Here is a 27,467-nt window from a genome sequence, read left to right as displayed (position 1 = left end):
ATATCCTCTCACTTTTTCACCCATGAAATAGATGACTATCAAACAATGGAAAAGCTTATTTAAACTACAATGAAATTACAGATTTTTTTTTTTTACAACAAAGAACACTATGAACGATGTTAAGAGATAAGCCACAGACTAGATGCTATTTACAATATAAATAACAAAGGATTAGTATATCCAGAATATAATAAGAACAATTATAAATCTGAAAAACTTCAGTACCTCTAGTAGTCAAAACTGAAATTATTACTTCAGAAATTTAAGCTGGTTCTTGAAGTATTTCCCCACTTTCTCCACTCAACTTTATTATTCCATCAGCCATGAGAAAACATCCACTAATTTTGTCTCTCCTTAACTGAAGTCTTCACGCTAAACATGAATGCTGAATCACACACTCAGCCTGATTTATACCATCCTTCCACCCCCCAGGATTCTGGAAGCAACCCCGCACCTAGCCATCACAACACATTAAGGAAAGGAAACCCCAGTGCCCAAGGTGTGAAGGTGTAGAAAGAGCTGAAGCCTATCTGAAACCAGCTGCAGCACATCCAAGAGCACTACCTAAGCCAAGGCACATCGTGACTGAGGCACGTAGCGACCTGCGGCCAGCTGCCCGGGGCAGGGGATGGGGGGGTAGTTCTTCCTTCCAGACTCTGCTAAAGGCCTCAAGTGATAATAGACTGGCCACTCCTTCCTCAAGATTTCCACTTGCAATTTTACTCCCAAAGGTCTCTTCATCTCTCCAGTAAAAAGGAATAGGCTAGGGATCTTAATGGGAAGACAGAAGCAATAGAATGTTTCCATGCTTGTTTCCCAAAGTATGAGTGATTCAAACATGGGAGAAATAAAAATAGAATTAAATACTCAAGCTTAAATTATTCCTGGAAACTTCAGAATCACTAAAGGGTCAGTGCTTCCTCCACCTGCCATTCAGCACTACAAGGAATAAAGTGGTTCCGGAAGCTACAGCTGCTGATGTTATATAACCAGAAAGAGGTGTCAGAACTGGAGCTGGTTCAAGGGCCATGTCAGTCCATGCTGGACTTCCTGCTCTTCATGGGGACTACAACTGACAAGCCTCTCTCAAAGAGGCTAGAAAGCAATCTCCTGGCATCCCCATTGAGCCTGAGAGTTGAGATTTAGAGGGGCAAACAGGATCTCTGCATCCCAAAGTGGGGATTTTAAAGGAAGAATGAAGAGAACAAGCCTGTTTGTGGCCTTGGGGACCTGTGGCCCCTCCCTTTGGAGCTCAGGCTGGTAAAGCCCCACACCCATTCCCCCACCTGGAAATCCATTTTAAATGGTGGCAGAAACACAGAATAACATACTAATCTTTCCATAACATGCAAACTCCACTAGGGCCCCATGTAAGGGTGTCCACAACAAGCAAGAGGAAACTAGGACAGCATAAGTGCTGTCTCTTTTAAGAGGGAATGAGCAAAGAGAAATAAATACCAACAGCTCATTTCGTTTCTTTTGAGAGAGGACTTGGGTACATACAGTAAGGTGATAATCCTCCAAAATCTGTTCTTGCATCTGTTAACCTAAGAGTGAAGAAGACAGTAAAACTGGTCCAATGGACAAACAAAAGCACGCCAGTAACCTGTATGGGGGGGCAGGGTAATCAACAGAACTCCTTTTACTATTCCATTCTACCAATGAACGCTTTAAAGCACTGAGGCTACAAACCACAAAGAATAAAACCACCAAATTCCCAGAAGGATTCGTTAGTTGAGAAGAGGCTGTGAACAAAGACTGGGGTTTCACAAGCACAGCGTCAATCAGACTTCACAACAGATGTCATGGTGGGAAAGCACAGGAGGAAAGAGAAGATACCTTCGTAAAATGTCCCAATTAGAGAATCCTGCTACAGCACATAATTTCCTCCACAAAATGCATTCATGTATAACTGAAACATTTAAATGATCCCTTCAGACTCTTAATGATCAGAATTTCTGATCTGAGAGCAGAGAACAGGGTAGGTTGAGGAGCAGATGCTGTGGAGGGCAGGGCCCAATGATCTGTCCCCACAGCCCAGCCTCAAGAGAGCATCACTGAAAGTCACACCTTGGCAAAATAATAAACTAGTGCACATCACAGACCTTCGGAACAGTCTTGTTGGTTGTAACCTTAAATGTTAACTCTGAATGCAAAAGGCTGGAGAGTAACTCTGATCAGAGAAAGACAGGTAAGGCCTTTTCTGACAGATCATATTAAAAATAAAACAACAAACCTTTTCTGTGGGGCTGTAGAAAATGCAAAGAAAATATGTACTTATCCAGAAGCACACTGCAGGCTTGCTTCCTAATGGGTGAAAGGGGCAATTAAACAAAGAGTGGCTAAGAACAGAAGTACAAAGTCTCTATGGTGAAAGAGCATTCCACAGTGGCTCTCCCAACACCTTGCACCCCACAGAGTAGCAACTCTTTAGACCTCCACCATACTTGAGTGGTCACCGTCAAGGGAAAAAAGCCTCATCCTTCCTTCTCTCCGCTCCTCAAATTTAGTCATGAATTCTGTGCCTGAAGAAGGTACCTAAATATCCTCTCCTCTTCTCTCCATACCACTGTACTACCTGGTCTGGTTCCTGCTCTGGCCTCCAGTCTCCCTGCCTCCTGACTATTCCCCCTGCAATCCACACTGCAGAAAGAGTGAGTTTTCTGAATCTGCTCCAGTCAGTCTCTACCCACCCAGGATCTTTTAAGAACACTTTAAAGGGGAGCCTGGGTGGCTCAGTCGTTAAGCATCTGCCTTTGGCTCAGGTCATGATCCCAGGGTCCTGGGATTAAGCCCCCCATCAGGCTCCCTGCTCCACGGAAAGCCTGCTTCTCCCTCTCCCACTCCCCCTGCTGGTGTTCCTTCTCTCGCTGTGTCTCTGTCAAATAAATAAAATCAATCAATCAATAAAAATAAAAACACTTTATAATTGTCCCTTCTGCCCTTAGGATAAAATCTGAAATCCATCAGGCCTTTCCTGATTGCTAGCCTCCAGCCTTCTCTCTAACCACCAACTACCTCCCTCCACCCACACACCCTCCATTCCATGCTCTCTAGCCTCAAAAGCAGGATGCTGTGTCCCTCTTTCCCCATCTCCTTATCTAACAGGTAAGCGTTAGATTCTAATTTACTTCTAACCCATACTTTCTTTCAGGTCTCTGCCTAAATGTTAGCCTCTTGAAAGCCTTCTCTAGGTTTCTTCCTTTTTATTTTTACTTCAGTGTGTGCCCAACATTGCTAGGTTACAGTGCCTGTCAATATATCTGAGGAGAAAAGGTTAATAACTGCTGCTTTCTCTCTTGGTATGCTGTTTGGGGAATTTTATTTAAAATTGGCACATCCTGCTTCTGTACTCTAAATTGGACCGAAGACTACTTTAAGACTTCAGAAGACCTTCCCTTCAGGAGGGTTGCTGGGAACTCTGAAGTCAGGACAGATGAAGCAGTTGGTGAATGGCTGTAGGCCCAGCACCAGGTCTGTGGTGAGCCCTGCTAGATATGGACCCAATGCACTGCCTCCCCAGTCGTGCCCGAGGACAGTAACTGCCCCAGTCACTAGCATTGGGGCTCACCCCACCAGTAATGCTTCTTATCAGTTAGATTTATTCATGTTACACATATTATAAACACTGGGGCGCCTGGGTGGCTCAGTCAGTTAAGTGTCAGACTCTTAGTCTCAGCTGAGGTCTTGATCTCAGTCGAGTTTGAGCCCGACATTGGGCTCCATGCCGGGCATGGAGTCTACATACATACATAACACTAACTCATTCAGTCCTCAAACCAGCCCTATTAAGTAGATGATGTCACAATTATTCCCATTTTACAGATAAGGAAACTTGCTCAAAGAGCTGTAAGTAGTATAGAGAGAGTTTGAACCCAGGTGATTGATCTGTCTCCAGAGCATATGCTCTTAGCCAACACACTGCATAATTTCTCCTCTACTCCCATTTCCCTTCATGAAAGTTATGTGGGAAAAAAAAAACAGTTCAGAGGCAGAACTACGTATGTACTAGGCCTCGCTTTACAACAAAAGGTACAAGAAAATGCAATGCAGAGTGCTGGATCAATTAGATAATCATATTTGGGGAAGAGAGGGATGAACCTTGACCCCTACCTTATACCATACAAAAATCATTTCATGATGGATCATTGACCTAAATGTGAAGGTAAAACATTTAAAGCTTCTAGAAAATAGCAGAATATCTTTATGACCTTGGGGTAGCCCTAAAGCACTAAACATAAAGAGAAAAAATAAATTCAATTTCATTATAATTAACACATCTATTCATTAAAAATACAATTTAAAAAGGAGCATAAAACTGCAAAAAAAAGAAAACACAAGAGGGTAAAAAAATCAAGCAACATAAAGGAAAAGATGTGTGTTTACATGTACCCAATAAGATTCATATCCAGATATGAAGAATTTCTATAAATCAGTAAGAAATAGATGAAAGGAAAGAAAAGTGCTCCAAAAATTTCACTCAAAAGTGAAATTGGTCATAAGCATATGGAAAAAGGCTAAGAACTTAAGTAATCAAGGAAATACAAATTAAACCCACAAACAGAGGCTCCCACCCCCTGGATTATTGGGAAGGAGGGTTAAAGGTCTTTAAAGTCACTCTGAACAACTGGGTCATTATCTGACATGCTTTCCTGATGCAGATTACAAAACAATCTTCTGCTCCCAGCACACCCGAACTCTGCCCCTTTGTGTCTTTAAGCCTGGCACGCAGAAAAGGACAGGAAATGGTATCAAAATTGGCACTACCTCATTTCTAACAAGAAATCACCCTTTCTCTGACTGAAATACACTCTAGCTCCATCCACGTCATTGCAAATGATAAGTTTTCATTCTTTTTGATGGCTGAGTAATATTCCTGTTTACACACACACACACACACACACACACACACACACACACACCCCTTCTTTATCCATTCATCAACTGATGTACATCTAGGCTCTCTCCATAGTTTGGCTATTGTTGACAATGCTGCTATAAACATCAGGGTGCATGTACCCCTTCAAACCTGTATTTCTGTATCCTTTGTGTAAATACCTAGTAGTGCAATTGCTGGATCATAGGGTAGTTCTATTTTTAACTTTCTGAGGAATCTCCATACTGTTCTTTCGAGTGGCTGCACCAGTTTGCATTCTTAAGGAGGACACATGTTGTGATGAGCACTGGGTGCTATATATAAGTGATGAATCACTGAATTCTACTCCAAAAACCAATACTGTACTGTTAACTAAATAAAATTTAAATTAAAAAAAGAAGTCACCTTAAACTCTTGATTTAGGTTATTCTGAAAAAATCAGTCCAATAATATTCAAGTTGTCTCAGGAAAAGGTGGTACAACTTTCTGGGGCAAGAGAGAAGGAGGATAGAACAAATACATAATAAAAAGGTCTGTCTTGAGGCACCTTGGGTAGCTCAGTTGCTTAAGCATCTGAATTTTTTTCTTAAGATTTTATTTATTTATTTGACAGAGAGAGAGACAGTGAGAGAGGGAACACAAGCAGGGGAGAGGGAGAGGGAGAAGCAGGCTTCCCGCCGAGCAGGGAGCCTGATGCGGGGCTCGATCCCAGGACCCTGGGACCATGACCTGAGCCGAAGGCAGACGCTTAACGACTGAGCCATCCAGGCGCCCCATTAAATCTGTAATTTTTAAAAAAGATTTTATTTATTTATTCTAGAGAGAGAGAGAGAGAGCAAGTGAGTGAGCAGGGAGGAGCAAAGGGAAAGGGACAAGCAGACTCCACACTGAGCCCTGAGCCTGACACAGGGCTGGATCCCAGGATGCTGATATCATGACCTGAGCCAAAACTAAGAGTAGGACACTTAACTGACTGAGCCACCCAAGGGCCCCTGTCTTAAATCTGTAATTTAAGGAAAGATGCTGGTCGTCTAAGTTGAGAAAAAAATGCTGAAATGCAATAGAGAGCTACTTAAACTGTCTGTATTACATTCAGTCACATGGCTAAACTGGCCTTCCAAGCTGATTCACAGCCCTTTTCTCTGCTTTGGTGATTCTTCTTTGTTCCTAAAAACATGCACATCCTTCCCTGTCTTCATCCGGAACAAGAAAACAACAGATCTAGAGTTCAGGTTGCAGAATTTCGTCTTGTGGAAGTGAACCTAGAGGCTCAGCAAGGTCTTGCCCAAGATCACAGAAGTTTAGATGAAGATGATTACCTTGCCCTGAGGGGCATTCCTCTCTATCAAACACTAAGGCTGAGGCAAAGGCTTTTTCCCAGGCCTTGGCTTGAGCCAGTATGTACTGCCCCCCAACTCTCCTGCATCATCCATTTCTCCCTCCCTACCTGATAAGCCCCACTGGCAAAAAGTCAAGAGGATAAAATCTTTTAACTTTTAAAAAAGCCTTTCCTTGATCTCAGATACCCCTTCATTTACTGCTTTTTTCATTTCCTTGTATACCAAACTCCTCAAAACATTGTCTACTCTTGGGGTCTCCAATTTCTCTCCACCTGTTCTTGTTTAAGCCCCTATCATGGCACTGAAACTGCTCATCAAGGGCAGCAAGGACTCCCACACTGCTAAATCCAACAGCCAATTATTCTTTTTTAATTTTAATTTTATTTTAATTCCAGTGTAGTTAACAGTGTTATATTAATTGCAGGTGTACATTACAGTGATTCAACAGTTCCATATGTTACTCAGTGCTCATCAAGATAAGTCTAGTCTTGGGCCACCTGGGTGGCTCATTCAGTTAAGCAGCTGACTTCCGCTCAGATCATGATCTCAGGGTTCTGGGATTGAGCCCCACATCAGGCTCCATGCTCAGTGGGCAGTCTGCTTCTCTCCCTCCCTTTGCCCCTCCCCTTGCTCATGTATGCTCTCTCTCTCAAATAAATAAAATCTTTTAAAAAAATAGATAAGTCTATTCTTGGGGAGCCTGGATGGCTCAGTGGGTTAAGTGTCTGCCTTCGGCTCAGGTCATGATGATCCCAGGGTCCTGGGATCAAGCCCTGTGTCGGGCTCCCTGCTCATGGGGAGCCTGCTTCTCCCTCTCCCTCTGCTGCTCCCCCTGCTTGTGCTCTCTTGCTCTGTCAAATAAATAAATAAAATCTTAAAAAAAAAATAGGTAAATCTATTCTTAATCCCCTTCACCTATTTTACCCATGCCCCCACCCACCTCCCCTTTGTTTGTTCTCTATAGTAAGCATCAGTTTGTTCTCTATGGTTAAGAGTCTGGTTTTGGGTTTGTATCTTTGTTTTTTTTCCTTTGTTCATTTTTTTAATTTCACATATGAGTGAAATCATATGGTATTTGTCTTTCCCTGACTGGCTTATTTCACTTAGCATTATACTCTCTAGGTCCATCCATGTTGTTGCAAATGGCAAGATTTCATTCTTTTTTTATGGCCGAATAATATTCCATTGCGTGTATATGTGTGTATGTGTGTGTGCATGCATGCGTGTGTATACCACATCTTCTTTATTCATTCATCTACTGATGGATACTTCGGCTGCTGCCATAATTTGGCTATCGTAAATAATGCCTCAATAAACATAGTGGTGCATGTATGTCTTTGAATTAGTGTTTTTGTAATTTTGGGGTAAATACCCAGTAGTGCAATTCCTGGGTTACAGGGTAGTCAGTCCTGTTTCAAAATTTTTGAGGAACCTCCATACTCTCTTCCACAGTGGCTGTACCAGTGTGCATTCCCACCAACAGTACACAAGGGTTCCTTTTTCTCCACATCCTCGCCAAAACTTATTTCTTGTGTTTTTCATTTTAGCATTTCTGACAGGTATGAGGTGATAGCTCATTGTTATTTTGATTTGCATTTCCCTGATAATGAGTACGATGTTGAGCATCTTTTCATGTATCTGTTGGCCATCTGGATATCTTCTTTGGAGAAATGTCTGTTCTGCCCATTTTTTAATTGGATTATTTGTTTTGTTCAAGTGTTGAGTTGTGTAAGTTCTTTATATACTTTGGGTACTAACCCTTTATCAAATATGTCATTTGCAAATATCTTCTCCCATTTAGTAGGCTGTCTTTCAATTTTGTTGGTTGTTTCTTTTGTTGTGCAGAAGCTTATTTTGATGCAGTCTCAAAAGTTTATTTTTGCTTTTCTTTCCATTGCCCTCGAGAGACATATTTAGAAAGATATTGCTATAACCAGTGTCAGAGAAATTACTGCCTGTGCTCTCTTCTAGGATTTTTATGGTTTCAGGTTTCATATGGTCCTTAATCCATTTAGAGTTTATTTTTGTGTATGGTGAAAGAAAGTGGTCCGCTTGCATTCTTTAGCATGTAGCTGTCCAATTTTCCCAACACCATTTGTTGAAGGGAGCTTTTCTATTGCATATTCTTTCCTCCTTTGTCAAAGATTAATTGACTATATAATTATAATTATGGGTTTATTTCTAGGCTTTCTATTCTGTTCCATTGATCTGTGTGTCTACGTTTTGTGCCAGTACCATACTGGTTTTATTACTACAGCTTTGTAATATAACTTGAAGTCTGGAATTGTGATACCTCCAATTTTTTTTCAAGATTGCTTTGGCTATTTGGGGTCCTTCTTGGTTCCATACAAATTTTAGAATTATTTGTTCTAGTCCTGTGAAAAATGCTGTTGGTATTTTGATAGGGATTGCATTAAATCTGTAGATAGCTTTGGGTACTATAGACATTTTATTCATATCTGTTCTTTTGATCCATAAGTATATAGAATGTCTTTCCATTTCTTTGTGTCATCTTCAATTTCTTTCATCAATATTTTATAGTTTTTATTTTATTTTTTATTTTTTATTTTTTTAAAGATTTTATTTATTTATTTGACAGAGAGAGACACAGCGAGAGAGGGAACACAAGCAGGGGGAGTGGGAGAGGGAGAAGCAGGCTTCCCGCGGAGCAGGGAGCCCGATGCGGGGCTAGATCCCAGGACCCTGGGATCATGACCTGAGCCGAAGGCAGATGCTTAACAACTGAGCCACCCAGGCGCCCCAATATTTTATAGTTTTTAGAGTACAGGTCTTTCACCTCTTTGGTTAAGTTTATTCCCAGGTATTTTACTATTTTTGGCGCAACTATAAACAGGACTGTTTTCTTAATTTCTCTTTCTGCTGCTTCTTTATTAGCGTATGAAAATGCAACAGATTTCTGTATGTTGATTTTGTATCCTGTGATCTTACTGAACTCATTTATCAGTTCTAGTAGTTTTTTGGTGGAGTCTTTAGGGTTTTCTATATATAGCATCATGTCATCTACAAATAGAAGTTTTACTTCTTCCTTGCTGACGTGGATGTCTTTTACTTCTTTTTGTTGTCTGACTGCTGTGGCTAGGACTTCCAGTACACTGTTGAATAAAAATGGTGAGAGTGTACATCCTTGTCTTGTTCCTTCCCCACTGATGATGATGTTAGCTGTGGGTTTTTTATATAAAGCCTTTATTATGTTGAGGTATGTTCCCTCTAAACCTACTTTATTGAGTGATTCTATCATGAATGGATGTACTTTGTCAAATGCTTTTTCTGCATCTGTTGAAATGATGATATGGTTTTTTATCCTTTCTCTTAATTGATGTGATGTATCATGTTGATTGGTTTGCAAATATTGCAAATATCCAACAGTCAATTCTTACTCCTCATACTATCCTAGCTATTGCTAACCTTTATTTTTTATTTTTTTAAAGATTTTTGACTTATTTTTTGACAGAGAGAGAGACAGTGAGAGAGGGAACACAAGCAGGGGGAGTGGGAGAGGGAGAAGCAGGCTTCCCGCTGAGCAGAGAGCCGGATGTGGGGCTCAATCCCAGGACCCTGGGATCATGACCCGAGCCCAAGGCAGAGGCTTAACGATGGAGCCACCCAGGTGGCCCTATTGCTAATCTTTAACACGGTTGATCACTTCCTCTGTGAAATACACTTTTTTTTGGGGGGGGGGGGTGGTAACCGTAGCATTTTTCTCTTTTCTACTACCTCAGTAGCCATTTCTTCTCAATCTTCTTTCCTAGACAATCTTCATCCCCCTCCCCACCTTTGAGTGCCCAGCACTTAGTCTCTCAGACCACTTCTCTTATCTCTGGGATGATCTCATCCTGTTCCATGATGTATAGAGATATAGCCCATGTTTTTATCTTCAACGTAGAGTTTTCCTCTGAACTTCAATTCCATAATCTAACTGCCCTCTAGACATCTCAATTTGGAGGCATAAGACATGTCAAATTTAACATGTTTCCAAAACTAAACTTTTATCTGTCCCCAGTCTGTGCCTCTCGCCCAATCTTCCCAAGCTCAGAAAATGGCATGTTCAAGTTGTTCAATCCAAAAACTTCGGAATCCATCCTTATCTTCGCTCTTTCACACAATCTACATCCACTTCATCAACAAATCCTATTGCTCTATCTTCAAAACATATCCAGAATCCAACTACTAACCACCAAACCACCATCACCTCTTGCCTGGATTTTGCAGAATCCTTCTAATTAGTCTTTTGACCTTATCTCCCTTAGCCTGTTCCCTACATATCAGTGACAGTGATATTTTAAAACCTAGACCAGATCTGGGGCGCCTGGGTGGCTCAGTCATTGGGCGTCTGCCTTCAGCTCAGGTCATGATCCCGGGGTCCTGGGATTGAGCCCTGCATCGGGCTCCCTGCTCGGCGGGAGGCCTGCTTCTCCCTCTCCCACTCCCCCTGCTTGTGTTCCCTCTCTCGCTGTCTCTGTCAAATAAATAAAAATCTTTAAAAGAAAAAAGCAAAAAAACCTAGACCAGATCTCATTCCTCTGCTCAAACCCTCCAATAGCTCCCACCTCACATAATAAGGTCCCATGCAGTCTGATCCCATGGCCTCTCTTCTACAACCCTCATCGCAGGATATTCTGCTTTAGTTACCACGGCTCCTTGTTTCTTCCACACATCGAGAAAGCTCCTGCCTTTGGATCTTTGCTCTTGCTATCCTACCTGTCTTGAATGCTCTTTCCCTAGACAACCACCAGTCTAGCCCTAACTTCTTTCATGGTTCACTCATAAGTCACCTGATCAAGCAAGGTCTCTCTTGACCATGCTACATAAAATAGCATCACACCACATTTATACTTTACCTAGTCCCCCTTTCTTCATAGCACTTAAAACCTTCTGACACCTTGTTTATGTACCTATCATCTGTCTCTACCTAATAAATGAAAATCCCATGTGTAGAGGCAATTTTATTCCCTGCTATATTCCCAACACCCACAACAATGCCTAGCAAAGAGTAAGTGCTCAATAAGTATTACTGAATGACTAAATGAATGCATTCCTTTCCCCTGCCACTCTGGCACACAGTATTGCTCTCCTGATGTCCTCTGCTCTCTTTGGAACCTGCCACTCTTTTAAGGCACTGAAACTTACTGGACTACACAGCTTTTTACACAGTTTGACTCCTAAAAGACTCTATTAGGTACCTTCCTCACAAAAACTTCATTCCGGGTACCTGGGTGGCTCAGTCGATTAAGTGTCTGCCTTCAGGTCAGGTCATGATCCCAGGGTTCTGGGATAGAGCCCCATGTCTGGCTTCTTGCTCATCAGGGAGCCTGCTTCTCCCTCTGCCCCTTCCCCCTGCTCATGCTCTCCCAAATAAATAAAACATTAAAAAAAAACTTCATTTCAACGAATGCATTTAACAGTCTACTCCGAGAGTCTTGCAAATAGATGGTGGTCTGTGGGCTAGAAAACAGTCACTTGGATCTACAGACAGATAAATAATCTTATTCACTGAACATTAATGTTTAATCTAAAGGAAAGTCTCTAGCAAAATGTCACTATGTTCTATTCTCACTCAGTTCTATGCGATTCCCCATGACATGGATAGCTGATAGAGATGACAAAATCCATTATCCAAGTAAAATGAAAGCACAGAATACAAAGCCTTTACATGAATGTTCATAGTGGCTTTATTTATAATAGCACAGAAAGAAAGCCTTTACATGAATGTTCATAGTGGCTTTATTTACAATAGCAAAGAAAGAAAGAAAAGAAAAGAAAAGAAAGAAAGAAAGCGGGGGGAGAAGGGGAGGGAGGGAAGAAGAAAGAACCCACAGGGAATAGATAAATAAATTGGGGTATATCCATACAATGGAATACTACTCAGCAATGAAAAGAAATGAACAGTTGATATACACAACATGGATGAATCTTAAAATAATTATGCTGGGTGAAAGAAGCCAGATGCCCCAAAGGAGAATGAATACCCTATGTGGTTTCATTTATACCAAAATATAATCCATAAGGACAGGAAGCAGATCAGTGGTTCACTAGGGACAGGATTAGAGGGCAGGAAAAGGAGGGAAGGACTTTAAAAGGGGATAAGGAAACTTTCAGGGGTAATGAATAGGCTCATTATCTTGATTTTGATGATAGTTCTGGGGATATATACATAGCATACAATTAAACCTCAATAAGGCTGGAAAAAAAACAAACAAAAATCCAATTATACAGTACTCTGACTAAATAGCTTAAGTGGGATATATTTTAAAAAAAACTCTTGAACTTTAGATTTATTGTTTGTAGTGGAAATATCTGAAACTATTTTGAACCTACTGTAAAACCAAGCAAATGAATAAATACACTGATTCTGAGAACTAGGTTCTCACTGTGGGTGAACAGAGATACAAATATGGAATGGGAGAAGGATTAAAGTTTAGAGCATTGTGTATGAATACAATTTTTTAAATAAATGTATTTCCTAGCTCTAAAGACCAAAAGAGCTTATAATCAATGATATCCCAGTAATAATGAGCACATGTATAGCTCAGATCTTGGTTTCTAAGTACCATTTCCCTCTAAAAGAAACCAGCAATCTTTGGAGAAAAAGCCAATTCCCAGGTTGGAACAGAGAAAATACAAGCTAGGCCTGAACACTCCTGTGCCAGAAAGAAAAGGAAATGCTCACAAATTGTAGGGAACATGTCAAAGGAACACTGAAGTTGGCTGGAAAGTGCTCCCACTAGTCAAATCTGGGACAATCTGAGCATCAAAATGAACAACAGGAATGGATTCTATCACACTGAACTTTTTAAATATTTTATTTATTTATTTGAGAGAGAGAGCATGAGCAGGGGGACAGCCAGAGGGAGAGGGAGACTCCCCACTGAGCATGGAGCCCAATGCAGGGCTCAATCCCAGGACTCTGAGATCATGACCTGAGCCAAAGTCAGATGGTTAACCATGGGTGACTCAGCCACCCAGGTGCCTCTATCACACTGAATTTTTTTAAAAAGGATCTGAGACCCTACTGATATTAAAAAACAAAAACAAAAACAAAAAAACGGGCGCCTGGGTGGCTCAGTCGGTTAAGCAGCTGTCTTCGCTCAGGTCATGATCCCAGGGTCCTGGGATCGAGCCCCACGTCCAGCTCCCTGCTCAGTGGAGAGCCTGCTTCTCCCTCTCCCTCTGCCTGCCGCTCTGCCTACTTGTGCTTTCTCTCTCTCTGTCAAATAAATAAATAGAATCTTTTTTTTTTTTTAAAGATTTTATTTATTTATTTATTTATTAGAGAGCGAGCGAGAGAGAAACAGCATGAGAGAGGAGAGGGTCAGAGGGAGAAGCAGGCTCCCTGCTGAGCCGGGAGCCCGATGTGGGACTCGATCCCAGGACCCTGGGATCATGACCTGAGCCGAAGGCAGTCGCTTAACCAACTGAGCCACCCAGGTGCCCATAAAATCTTTTCAAAAAAGAAATAAAAAGAAGTTAAAAATAAAAAAATAATAATGATGATGATGATGAAGAAGAGGAAAAATAAAGTGCGGAGGGAAAGCTCATCTTTGCCAAAAAACACAAATAAATGTAGAAGGAATACAGAATCACAAAAATCACCATTTTGCAGCCAACATATTAATAAGTGATACAAGCAGGAATCATAAATGGAAACTGAAAACACTGGGTAAAAGACTGGAGGCACAGGATATTCCCATAGTTTTAGGTTCACAGAAAAACTGAGAAAGGTACAGAGATTTACCATATACCCCTGCCCCAATACATGCATAGCCTCCCCCATTATCAATACTGCCCAGCAGAATGGTCCATTTGTTGTATACAGTGGATGAACCTACATAGCCACACCATTATTACCCAAAACCCATAGTTTACATTAGGATTCGCTCTTGGTGTTGTACATTTTATGGGTTTGGATAATACATAATGACATGTATCCACCATTAAAGTATCATACAGAGTAGTTTCACTGCCCTAAAAATCCTCTGTGCTCTACCAATTCACCCCCCACCCCTCTCTAAACCCCTGGCAACCACCGATCTTTTTGTTTTTATTTATTTATTTTTAATTTTTAAGATTTTATTTATTAATTTGTCAGTGAGAGAGAGAGCAAGCACAAGCAGAGGGAGAATCAGGCTCCCCACTAAGCAGGAAGCCCAACCCAGGGCTCGATCCCAGGACCCTGGGATCATGACCTGAGCCAAAGGCAGACGCCCAACCGAGCCATCCAGGCATCTCTATTTTTCATTTTTTAAAAATAAAAACTTAGAAAAGTAAAAATGAGTGAAATGCCATGGAATTACAAAGCTATTATAATTATGAAGACCTTTAAATGGCACACGCAAAAAGGGATACACAATAGGATTCTAGTTTTGTAAAAATACACATTTGCATAGCAAAAAGACTAGGAAAACTACAACAAAATATCTTGCTATCACTGGCTGATGGAATTATGGGTGATTTTTGTGTCCTTTATAATATTCTGTATTTCTCAAACTTATTTAATAAGCACATATTACTCATAATCACAAAGTTATTAAACAGTAAAATCAATAAGCCATTTGGCATTATAGATTTTGAAATATTATCCAAATTCCAGATGCACTCTCCAAAGAAGGATCTAGGACATTAGGCAATCACAGGGTTCATAACGTTTCTTTAAAACTATTCTTAGAAAATAAATCTAGGCTCAAAATAAGGATGTCTAATGTGACAGAGAGGCCATAATAAGTGGTGAGAACCATAACTCCATAACCTATGCTGCCTTGTGAGGGCTCTGCGGGCTTCCATATGAGGGAGAGAACATTGGGTAGGATTCCCATTAGACTGCTGAAATCACTCCTCCCAGGTGCAATTCTTTATGAAACAAAACCACCCATTCTGATCTTAGTACAAATTTCTGGAAGCTCCCCCACATTTCTACTTCCAGCTGCTCAGAGAGCATGACTTTTCCTGCAGACTGCTACTATTTACTGATATGTCCAGAACTCACAGTGAGAATCTGAAAGAGCAACTATTAGAACCCAAACAAATAAACCCAGGATTCCAGGTATATTTCAAACTGCCACCACTGGCCCTACATGCTCAGGCCCCTGCCTATCTCATCCCAGACCACTCTGGCCCTTACTCTCTATGCTCCAGACACCATGGCCTCTACGTTCCTGGTTCTTAAGCACATTTGTTCCCACACCAGGGCCTTTGCCCTAGAACACCTTACCCCTGATTCTTTACATTGTAAGCAAAGAAGACAAATAGAAAGGGGTCAGAGAAAAAGCAAAAAACAAACTCCCTGCAGAAGAGTCAGAGATCTAGGGGTAAGAAGGAGATCAGCTTTCCCTACCCAGTGGTCCAAGCTGAAGGAGGTCAGCCTGAGGCCAAAGTTGACAAGCAGGAGGTTAGCTTTCTGTCAACAAGATGGCTATGAAGCAGGTTCCAGAAGGAACATATCTAGTTGCAATTCCAGTATCTCAGTATCCTGATACACCATGTAAAACAGACAAAAATAAAACAAACAAACAAAAAAGCAGTCTTCACGTTCTAAAAAGATGTACTCATCAAGGCAGCCTGTGTCCAGATCTTGACTAACCTAAACCAGGACTTCTCAAACTTTTCCACTGAGGAGTCCTAAATGCCTGCAGAAAATGTTCTTATCCCTTTGGGACTCTCAGGGTACCATTCAAAAATCACTCAAACTGGGGCACCTGGGTGGCTCAGTTGGTTAAGCATCTGCCTTCGGCTCAGGTCATGATCCCAGAGTTCTGTGATCGAGCCCCGCACTGGGCTCCCTGCTCCGCGGGGGGCCTGTTTCTCCCTCTCCCTCTGCCTGCTGCTCCCCCTGCTTGTGCTCTATCTCTGTCAAATAAAAGCTTTAAAAAACAAACAAAAACAAAAAGTACTCAAACTCTAACATTTATTTGAAAAAAGTCCTATTTTACCTTAAAAATGCATATGAATTCTGGTTCCTATGCCTAATTTTCATTACAAAAATATTTTTAATTCCTTACCAGTTAAAGTACTAAACTCTCAACCCCCAACACCACTCCCCCAATTGCCTGATAAAACTGGCACTCCAACAAGGTTTGTCGTGTTCATCCTGAAGCTCCATAAACTCCCAATATGCCTACCACAACCCGGGGAGCCAAGTTTGGAAATAAAATCCTTTGGCAAGCAATCATTCTTAGAATAACCAGTAAGTTCTTTAAGTCTGCAGTTTCTGGCTAGGGCTTTGGTTTTTTCTCCAGTAAAATTCCTTTAGAAAAACCCTACTCTTGTCTTAGCTTAACAAGGCTGTTCACAACATGGGCCAAACAGCTTGGATGAGTAGAATGCTCTCAGAAGAAAAGGGTGGTGGTGGCCCCAGAACCCTGCTGGAGAACCAGGTGAAGACCAGAGAAACCCGCACAAGTAATGAAATAAAAATACCAATACCACAGGAAAGAAGTGGGGCATCTGGATTTTCCCTGCAAATATTTCACAAGAATAAAGGTAGCCTATAAGAAGTGCAAGTGGTAGTGGAAGGGGGATCATATTATTAACTAAGATTCATCACACACCTGCAGAACAAGCGAAATCAGGAATTAGATCCATTAATCCAGATGAATATTAATAAGAAACACATGAAGTTCTTGTTAAACATTTTATTTTATTTTAGTTTTTTAAAGATTTTATTTATTTGACAGAGAGAGACACAGCGAGAGAGTGAACACAAGCAGGGAGAGTGGGAGGGGGAGAAGCAGGCTTCCCGTGGAGCGGGGAGCCCGATGTGGGGCTCGATCCCAGGACCCTGGGATCACGACCTGAACAGACGCTTAACGACTGAGCCACCCAGGCACCCCTAAACAAACATTTAAAATTTTAAGCATCTCCTCCACCCATCCAACCTTTTTTTTTTTCATCTAACCTTTAAGGGCATATTTAGACCCAGGTTTTTTGCTACTTTTCTCCCACGTCTTCCTGCTGCAGGGGTACAAGAAGCTACCTTGGGGAAACAGATGTTAAGATTTTTGCCATTTGTATAGACAGGAAAACCCTTGGAAATATCTCTTGATCTAAACTTTATCACTTATGGTTGCCAAAGCCATGAAAGGAAGAATCTACTGTAGGCTTAGAGTGGAGTGACACTGAGGAAAGCAAATGTGCCAACAAACCACCATGGCAAAGGAAAATCTCTTTACAAAGCCAAGTAAGCATAGGACTCTGACATGAACCAGCCGTGTCACACTTTTACATTCACATTAAATGGCAACTGAAAACAAACTTTTTTTGGTAAAAGCTAGATTATTCTAGGAGTTCCCTTCATCTAAATATTTCAAAGTACCTTATCTGGGGCAAGACACTGGACCCGAAGCTGAGCTAGAAGAAAATACTGAGCCAGAAAGACCACTTTGCATAAGGAAAGCCAATTCCAGAGGCACCAGGTTTTTTGTTTTGTTTTTAAATATTTTATTTATTTATTTGAGAGAGAGAGAACACAAGCACGGGGGCCGTGGGGCAGAGGGAGAGGGAGCAGCAGACTCCCTGCAGAGCAGGGAACTCCCCCACACACACAGGGCTCAACTCCAGGACCCCAGGATCATGACCCAAGCTGCAGGCAGATGCTTAACCGACTGACAACCCAGGCACAGGCACCCCACAGGCACCAGGTCTTGAACTTCTGCCTCTGATAATGATAGACCCCAAAGGTGCTGACACCTAACTTCTCCCACCATTCCAAGAGAATAGAGAAAATCCAACACAGACATTAGGAGAAGAGAAAAACAGGGCAATGAAAACACAATCAAAATGTCTTACAACATTCCATGAGCCCCCCAATATGTTAGAAATGGAAAGAACTGTCTTCTCCCCACCTTTTAAAAGACAAAATCATGGTGCTGCTCCCCAAGAGCCAAAGCCTCCATGATGTCAGACTACTATCCTACAAGTCAACATTCAAAGGTCAATATCAAGGGGGAGATAATGCCCCATCTTAATGCAGCAAAGCTAAAAATATCCCTAATTCCTCCATCCACTTCCTATCTATCCCATTCTTCCCACCTTTGTAAAGATTTCATCATCCTCCCAGGCTTCACCTATTCTGTCTTCAACCTGCCCCACATATGCAATAAGTCACCAAGTCCTATAAATTCCACTGCAACAAATCTGACCATTTACTCCTCCTATGCAGGTCAACTGACCCTAACAGTTCAAAATCTCATCACCCTTCCCGTAAAGTTTTACCACAGACCTAACTGGTCTTCACTATCTACAGGCCATCTCTTCTGTACACTGCTAAATAACATTCTTAAAAATCAAAGTTTTAATGAATGCTCCTTGGTAAAAACTTCCATCAATTCCATGCTGCCTTTAAAACAAATTCTAAACTCCCCCCGCTCCAACCCAATTCCAGGCTGTCACTCCAGTCTCACTCTGGTCTTCCCCCTAATGTGTCCAGTTCTACACCAAGTAAGATAGGTCATCATTCTCTAGCATATGTCATACTTGCCCTTCTACTATGCCTTTACTATTACTTCTAATTGTCCTCTCATCTCTGGTCAACAGTATTAATCAGCTTCTTTCTTGACAGCACCAACTAAGAGAGAAAGCAACCCGTTACAGGCAAGGGAAGGATATGAATCTATGGTCTCAGAAGCAGCATGGGTTTGGAAAAGGAGCACCACTTTGGAAACCAAAGGCCCAGCTTTGCCACTTTCTTGCAAAGTTATACTGAGTGAGCCATTTGCCTTTCTGAGCCTCAATTTCCTTATCTCTAAAATGTACCTGCCCTACCTAACACATAGGATTATCAAGATGATCAAGTAGGGTAAAGTGTGTCAAAATGCTTGTGAGGGGATGAATTACAGCAGTACTTAGAGGGAAATTTATAGTTTTAATTGTTTTTATTAGGGGAACAAATGTAAGCACATCCTTTTTTTTTTTTTAAGATTTATTTATTTATTTGAGAGAGAGAGCACGAGTGGGAGGGGCAGAGGGAGAAGCAGAGAGAATCTCAAGCAGACTCCCTGTTGAGCGCAGAGCCTGAGGTTCGACATCATGACCCTAAGACCATGACCTGAGCCAAAACCAAGAGTTGGCTGCTTAACCAACTGCGCCACCCAGGCGCCCTGGTAAGCACATTCTTAAGAAGTTTGGAAGTACTGCTAAATAAACCCAAAAGAAGTAGGAGGAAGAATATTATAAAGTAGAAATTACAAAGAAAACAAACACAAATAGAGGGAATCACCAAAACCAAAAGACAGTTCTTTGAAAAGGTTAGTATGATTGTTCAGATGTTTGCGTAAATGATGAGGAAGCACTATAAAAGTGAGTTATTATCATCCAGTAGAGATGAAACTTCAAATAAAAAGAGCTGAAGTAACAGTTGCCTTTTTGAAAGGGTTTCTCAACCTCAGCACTATTGATATCTGGGGACAATAACTATGTGTAGGACGGAGTTGTCCTATGCAATGTAGGATGTTTAGCAGCATCCCTGGTCTCTGCCCACAAGATGCCAGTAGTATTCTTCCCTCACCTTCCAGAAGTCATGACAGTCAAAACTGTTTTCAGACATTGTAAATTGTCCCCTGGGAGGCAAAATCATCCCAGGTTAAGAACCACTGCTCTAGGACAACAAAAGGCCACATCACACTATACCAGCTAAGACTATTCATAGCTATTTCTAATTTTAGAATAGCTGGCTGCTCTACCCATTAAGACTGTGGGATGACCAGCAAGCCAAGGCAGGAAGGGCAAGACTGAATAGGCAGGTCTCAGATGGTTCAGCAAAATTGCATAGTGTTCAAAATAAGAGAACCAGGAAAACTAGAAGCTCTAAGACAGCAGCGGAGTTGCCACAAGTAACAGAAGCATCAATTCTACTTGGGAGTGACTGGGTGAGTAGAGCTCTAACACTACTGTGAAACATCAAAAGGATCCTTGATCAAATTCCAAGAACCTAGCAGAGCAAGAGAAGAAGACAGTACCTATGGAACATTTTTTTTAACACTCTGAACTTCATAAGCAATAAAAATAACTCATTTCAAATTTTTAAAAATCATGTCATCTGAGAATTATATCAATATTCTTTTTTAAAAACTCCAGTTACAGGGGCACAGGTCATGATCCCAGGGTCCTGCGATTGAGCCCCATGTCGGGCTCCCTGCTTAGCAGGGAGCCTGCGTCTCCCTCTCCCCACCACCCTACTCATGCTTTCCCTTGCTATCTCTCTCTCTCTCAATAAATAAAATCTAAAAAAGCAAAACAACAAAAAAACCCACTCCAGTTGCACAGCTACACTATTCTGAGACAAATCACAATTTTCGCCGCTTCTAAATAAATAATAGTAAAGTCCACTGAAGCATACGATTTTTTTTTAATAATTAAGAACCTAATACGGAAAATAGAATTCCAAAAAGCTAAGAGAAAAGACAATGTGTATATATCCATTATACCCACCAGCAGCATCTAAAATCCAATCTAAAACTGACAAGAGTTCTAGGGGGTGCCTGAAAATATACTTCTGAGAACCCAAATGATAAAAAGCAAAAAGTGATGCAGATACCTGGGGACTCTAATGCCATCTTAAGAACCATGAGAGCCAAGCAAGGCAGTCTGATGGTGTACCCTTCCAGCACTACCTTCCATTATTTCTACTTATTCTACTTTATAGAAAGGAACTACAGAACCAGTTGGGGAGACTCCAACTGAATAAACTAGCAGTGGACAGCAAATGATATCAAGAAAAAAATAAAATAGGGGCACCTGGGTGGCTCAGTCGGTTAAGCGTCTGCCTTTGGCTCAGGTCATGATCCCAGGGTCCTGGGATCGAGCCCCACATCGGACTCCCTGCTCAGCGGGGAGCCTGCTTCTCCCTTTCCCACTCCCCCCTACTTATGTTCCCTCTCTCGCTGTCTCTCTGTCAAATAAATAAAATATTAAAAAAAAAAAGAAAAGAAAAGAAAATGGTAATTTCCCTGCCAGAGGTGAAGTGGAAATGGGGCAGAGACTCCTAGACAGTATAAATGAGGGAAAACTGATCCCTGAACCATATGACATCTGGTAGGATGAATGAGAACTGAAGATAGTACAGCAAAGAAAGAGGATCCATGTTTATTCTTCTTGAATCTGGAGAAAAGCAGTAGCACAGTTTCCTAGGCTCCTTCAGATGCAAGCAGTGATAATCTAGTGCCATGTTCAGTCCTACCAAGGTGGTTTGTTATAAACAGACAAAACTTTATTCCTTAGTCAATAGGAAGCTTACAAACAACTAAATCCTGTGCCATTAAAGGCTGGAATTAACTGAGAAGCCTGTGGCTGGCCAGATGACCTGATATTAGACTGAAGATGAAAAGAAAAAGTCAATGCCACTTCAATAAGTTGGGGGCAAGGGAAGGGGTGAGCCAAACAGGAATCCAGAGGGGTGTCTACCAGCTATGGAGGTGCAGTTCTCTCCCATTAGGAGCAATGTGCAGTCACTGGAAGTGGCTGGGAGGCAGAGCAGCACCACAGGAAATGCAATAAGCTTTCTGGAGTTGTGAGCCTATCATCTGAAAATCTCTCCCCACATAACCCCCTCATGTCCATACAAGCAGAACTGTAAATATAATTTCAGGAAACTCACGGTTACCCCCATGCCTGCCTGTGGCCACCCGATGAATTCATGACCCCAGACCACAAAGTCTCACCACAAGGACTCTGCCACTGACTCCTCCATGACTTGGGCAAGAATGCTCCACTCTCAAATCTTTAGATCTGCATCTGCACATCTGTCAAAGATGAGTTAAATGCTAAAGGTTCATCCAGCACTAAAGTGAGATCTATGTAGAGGGACAACAATCCATTTCTTGAGGAATAGCATATGAGTTAATTGTTGTTGTGTTCCCAGTCTCTGCCTTCTCACAATAGATGATCTAAGAAATCCAACTGGAAACACCATGCTCTCCCAGCCAAAAACCCAGGAGAAGAAAAGATATGGCAACCTATGTCACTAACTAGAGCCACTCACCATCCAGTAGGTCTTCCGTGTCATCCCTGCCGTGCTCCTCCACTGCCACTTCCTCCTCCTCCTCCTCCTCTTCCGCATCCTCCAGCTCCACGTCCGGGTCCAGGTCTGGATCGCTCCCTGAGGCGGATTCGTCTGACATGGCTCCCAGAGGTCCTCAGTGGGCATTACCGACTCATGATCCACTGCGGGGGTCCTGGAAGGAGGACAAGAGGCATCAGAATCACCAAGCACTTCACTTAGGAACATGAATCTTTCAAAAGAGAAAATGCCACGGATGAATGCCCTAGAGGGGCAAACTAACCATACCCAAATTTCAACCTTCCTCACAAGTGCACTGACCCTGACATATGTTTTGGTGACTCTGCCCAGCTCAAGCTTCTCTTCGGTGCTTGGACAAGAAAATATCTTAAAGTGACCAAACAAACACACTCTTATGCCTCAGAATTCCCACTTGTTCATTCCTTCAGTTTTCTTCTTTATATCTCTATATATCCATACATATACACATTAAGGATATATAATCACAGACACTACCACTAGGCTTTGGGAATGCAGTAGGAAGCACAACAAATCATGTTGGGGAGTTGGTGCATGCCAGAAGGAGATCAGGGAGAAGTTCTCACTGAGCAGAGGCCAGAGGGCAGAGGGAGCCACACAGACATCTGGAGGGAGTGTGTTCCAGGCAGAGTGAGCAGCAAGGGCAGAGTCCTGGAGTGAGAGTAAATGGGAGTGCTCAGGGAACAGGGAGTGGGTCCTGCCTGGAGCTGCCTTAGAGTACAACCTGAAAGATAGTATACTCTCCAATCACCTGAATGGAGGGCTTCCAGCAGGTACCACACTGCCACTCCTCCCAACATGTGGGGAGCCTCACACTCCCCATGACTCAGAATGCCCCTGTGACCATCTCTGCTCTCAGGCTCTGCCCTACCTCTTAGCCCAGTTCCAGCTCCATTTCTTTTTTTTTTTAAGATTTTATTTATTTATTTATTTGACAGTGAAAGACACAGCGAGAGAGGGAACACAAGCAGGGGAAGTGGGAGAGGGAGAAGCAGGCTTCCCGCTGAGCAGGGAGCCCGATGCGGGGCTCAATCCCAGGACCCTGGGATCATGACATGAGCCGAAGGCAGACGCTTAACAACTGAGCCACCCAGGCGCCCCTCCAGCTCCATTTCTTCCAAGAAGTCTTGGTCAACTGCCCCAGTCTTCTGGGGTCATATTCCCTCTTCTGAACTCCAGTAGCCATGCTTGACCATGCTGACCTTCACTGAAGCCTTCATATCGGCTACCTGGCAAAGTGGTTTCCTTCTGTGCTTTCTCACTTCCAGACCAGACAGTAAATCCCTAAGGGCAGGGAATTAGGTGGGAACTGTTTCTTTGTATCCTGGAGCTGGAAGCATGTCCTATTCAGATCATTCATTCATTCACATTTACTCCCTTGTTTGTCAACTTGCTCTATTATGTCTACTATATGCCAGGTACTGCACACATGTCTGTCTGTCTTCTCTTTCTCTCTTGCTTGCTCTACTTTACTATTAGCTATAAAGATCATTTCTTCTTGAGGGAAGAAAAAAGATAATGAGAAAGCTAGATAGACTACTTTGTGATAAAGCAAACATTAGCAAAATGTTAACATAAAGATTCACTGACCAATTCTTTCAATTTTTCTATATATTTCAAATTTTTCATAATGTGGGGGAGGAACACAAAATAAATAATCTTTTCTAAGACAAACTGCTACAGACAACCACATCCACAATCAGGTTATCCTAAAATTCCTCCCATCTCCCAAAATAAAAACCAAAACACAAGTCTCTAATTATTCAACATAAAAACTATTCTAGAACTGAAATCTCTTATTAAGGTCCAGACACAATTTGAAACAGAACTTTTATGTTCTCCTAAAAAGAAACAGAAACAAAATGAAATAAACTAAATCCTCTAGAGTTCTGGAAAACTAGAATTTAAGACTGTCTAGTTAACAACCATAGGAATTACGAGTGTGTGTGTCCTGATGGGTCATGTACTAGCCTCTCAAGGCAATGAAAGCAAAAAACAGCTGTAAAAATGATTTAGTAATAAAATTTAAATTTTTGCATTAATAACGCACTTCCAAAAACACCTACAAAGAGTGTTAAGACACAGGGAAGAAAGATGTTCCACAAATACAAATTAATACAACTAATGCTGAACTTTCATTCACTGAGTGACAAAGCTGATTCCAAATTTCTGAGGGAATAACTATCCCATGTCTTTAAGTTCATTAGGTTTTAGAAAGGAAGCAGTAAATCAATCTGTCATCAGCTTTGAAAGTGAAATTTATTCTGAATATGAGTATGATAATTCAACAGCAGCTACTCTGTGTGCGGAAGTCAATATTTGTAATCAGCATAAACCCCTGGTTCATCCCAGACTTCTTAAGTGTTTTGATTACAGTGTGTTTGGCTGATTATGGAGTGGCTTTTAGAGGACAATTTTTTTTTCAGATTTTTTTAAATTTAATTTTATTTTATTTTATTTTTATTTTTTATTGTTATGTTAATCCCCATACATCATTTGTTTTAGATGTAGTGTTCCATGATTCATTGTTTGTGCATAACACCCAGTGCTCCATGAAGAACGTGCCCTCTTTAATACCCATCACCAGGCTAACCCATCCTCCCACCCCCTGCCCCTCTAGAACCCTCAGTTTGTTTTTCAGAGTCCATTGGAGGACAATTTTTAATTAGCAAGTACCTTTAGGTAATCTGAATGCCTGTCATTTTAGAGAAGAAATTGTGTGGTAGTGGAAGGATGACAATCACTTGGAGGCAAACAGTAACAAGGAGAAGCCTCCTGTAAACCCCCAGTTAATGAACATCTTCAAAACAACCTCAGCCCCAAGCTCCTGATAGACAGAAGCAAACAGCAATTAAACATCAACAACCACACATACTATTAGAATATGAGACACTGGTCCAGGGCCCTACTCAAAACACTTTAAACAGGACACTTTAAAATAGTACCCAGGTGATCAGATGCCCCAAACAGAAAATAAACTGGAAAGTGATGGATTTAAGTCCCACCAAATTTGGTTATTCTCTTTCCCTACCTTCCATGAGCCACTAAATTTCTTTACAGAGATGACACAATGAATTCTTTTCTCTGCTCTTCAGAATCATACCAACTACTTAAGGGGCAGGTTTTGCTGTTACTGATCTCCTTCAAAAAAGCAACAAAGGGAAACTGGCAGGAGAAAAGCTGATCTTGGCTGGCAGCAGCACAGTCAATTACATTTTGTCTCTACAGGGCTCCACCCACACATACAAACACTTCCAAGTGGGCACAGCCTTTCAAACACAGGGAAGGCAGCCCTGATTCAAGAAATTAGCTCTCAGTAGAACTGTTAGGCAGACACGAGGAAAAAAGTTGATAAGGAAAAAAATGCATCTCCCTCATTTGCTCCCCAACTCACGTGAAACTCTGTCTCAATCTCCAGGGAAGAGGAGCTCTAGCAGAGATTATGGGTGTGCTGTGCCTTAATGAGGACCTGTATTCTTACAAAGCAAATTCTGGGAATCAAATTCTATTTTAATGAAACTGGAGAACTAGCTATTTAAAAAAGCTCCAAAAAGAACCACTCTGAAAAGTAAATATTCAATCCCTAAGTAATATGTTAATGTCTACAGTTTAATATATTGGGTTTGCTAAAAGAGGCTATAATTATGAAGAAACCCACAGCCAATCCCACTCCAGGCCTTTACAGCAATCTTGAGAGTGAAGGAAAAGGTTCCTCTGCCCTGCTAAGTTCAAAAACATCAACACCCGTCTATAGAGCGGTGCCTGGCCAAGAATCAGTGAAATTAATCACGCAGGCACAGCCCTAAGACACACCTCTGGGGAGGAGAATACACAGAAGAGAAAAACACAAAGACACACACAAACTAGCAAAGCCTTTGTTCACAAAGCAGACCATGCTTGGAGAGTCCACACTGAAATCGTAAAACTGTGGCACACACTTCCTCACCCCTGCAGGGCAGCCCGTACAATTTCAGAGATGTCTTTCTGGTCCTTGGCAGCATCCTGATGCTGTGTTTGATATAAAAGAAACCATTCCAAACTGCCATGTCCTCATTAATTTTGGTGACCTTGAGTTGTATTAAATTTCCTCAAATTATCTCAAAGCAATTCCACAGCGTGCCATGCACACTTCGTTTTCCATTAAGAGTACCAACAAAACCATGCATTTATGCTAATTTACGGGGCGGGGGCTTAAGAGCATGAAAACATTCAGTCTAAAAACTTTAGGCAACACTTCTTCAAAGAAGTGCATTAGTCAAGCAATTTATATAATTCAAAGACGTAAGGAAAAAATAGAGTTCAGTCCATTTCCAGTACTCAAAGGGTATCAACAGGATTCTTCCAGCCTGCTGAAAGATCCACTATGGATCTCTGAAGTTATTTCAAAACACCTTTCCTGGGCAGGACAAAAACCCGATGCGTACATGTAGTCCAAATGCCTTTTGATTATCTTTCAGCTACTTAAAATCACATTTAATACACACAAAGCAGCCACAAAGCTAGAAAGTGACAGAGCTCAATATATTTTATTTGGAAATCTAAGGAGACTTTCGGCAATATGGAGCTTAATTAAGACAAAGTAAGGAAGAGGTGAACAAAACATTCAGGACTCCAAGGCGCAGGGCCACAGGAGACAACTCTCTCTAAAAGGCAATGCAGTGGAGCCAGGTCCAGGGACTCAGCACCAAGCACAACAGAGACACTGGAGCCATGTTTACAGAATCAGTCAAGAAACCTAAATTCTAGCCACAGCTCCATGGGAAACTGGCTGCATGACCTTGGTCAAATCAGTTCTCCCTCAGCTTCCATTATCCCTCTTATACTAGCCAGGAGAGAGACAGACCAGAATTCGTCTACAAGATCCCTTCCGGATTCTATGACAGCAGTTCCCAAAGGGTGGTCCAGGGACCCCTGGGATCCTCAAGACCCTTTCAAGGGAGCCACAAAGTCAAATCATGCATGGGTTAAAGAGCCATTCAAAGTGCAAGACAGACCAGTGGATTTTAATGTAACAGAATACAAAAAGTTCCTTGATATAGTTTCAAATTCCATATTACAATTAACCTTGAAGAAACTACCACATGTCAGAGTTTTGGTACAGTATCAAAGAATACCCACAATTATCTGAAAAGGCTGCTAAAACACTCCTCCCTTTTCCAACTATGTTCTTCCTCTACTTTAACAATACAGTAAGTCAACAAAAAAA

The 27,467-nt window shown here is 41.6% G+C and overlaps 1 protein-coding gene across 4 annotated transcripts in view; it reads right to left on the bottom strand.

Annotated features, from left to right (window-relative positions):
• Positions 1-27,467, bottom strand: part of RAD54L2 (RAD54 like 2) — a 107,641-nt gene that overhangs the window by 48,016 nt on the left and 32,158 nt on the right. For all 4 annotated transcript variants that reach the window (XM_032411376.1, XM_032411377.1, XM_032411378.1 and 1 more), the window contains one exon: positions 22,205-22,397. In XM_032411376.1, coding sequence (XP_032267267.1) covers positions 22,205-22,343 — 139 coding nt within the window. In that variant the 5' untranslated portion in view covers positions 22,344-22,397. The remainder of the gene's footprint in view (positions 1-22,204; positions 22,398-27,467) is intronic.

The sequence above is a fragment of the Phoca vitulina genome, unplaced genomic scaffold, assembly GCF_004348235.1.
Source record: "Phoca vitulina isolate PV1807 unplaced genomic scaffold, GSC_HSeal_1.0 scaffold13, whole genome shotgun sequence".
Taxonomy (NCBI): domain Eukaryota; kingdom Metazoa; phylum Chordata; class Mammalia; order Carnivora; family Phocidae; genus Phoca; species Phoca vitulina.
The sequence above is the reverse complement of the archived record's forward strand: the minus strand, read 5'-3'. Positions and strand labels throughout refer to the sequence as shown.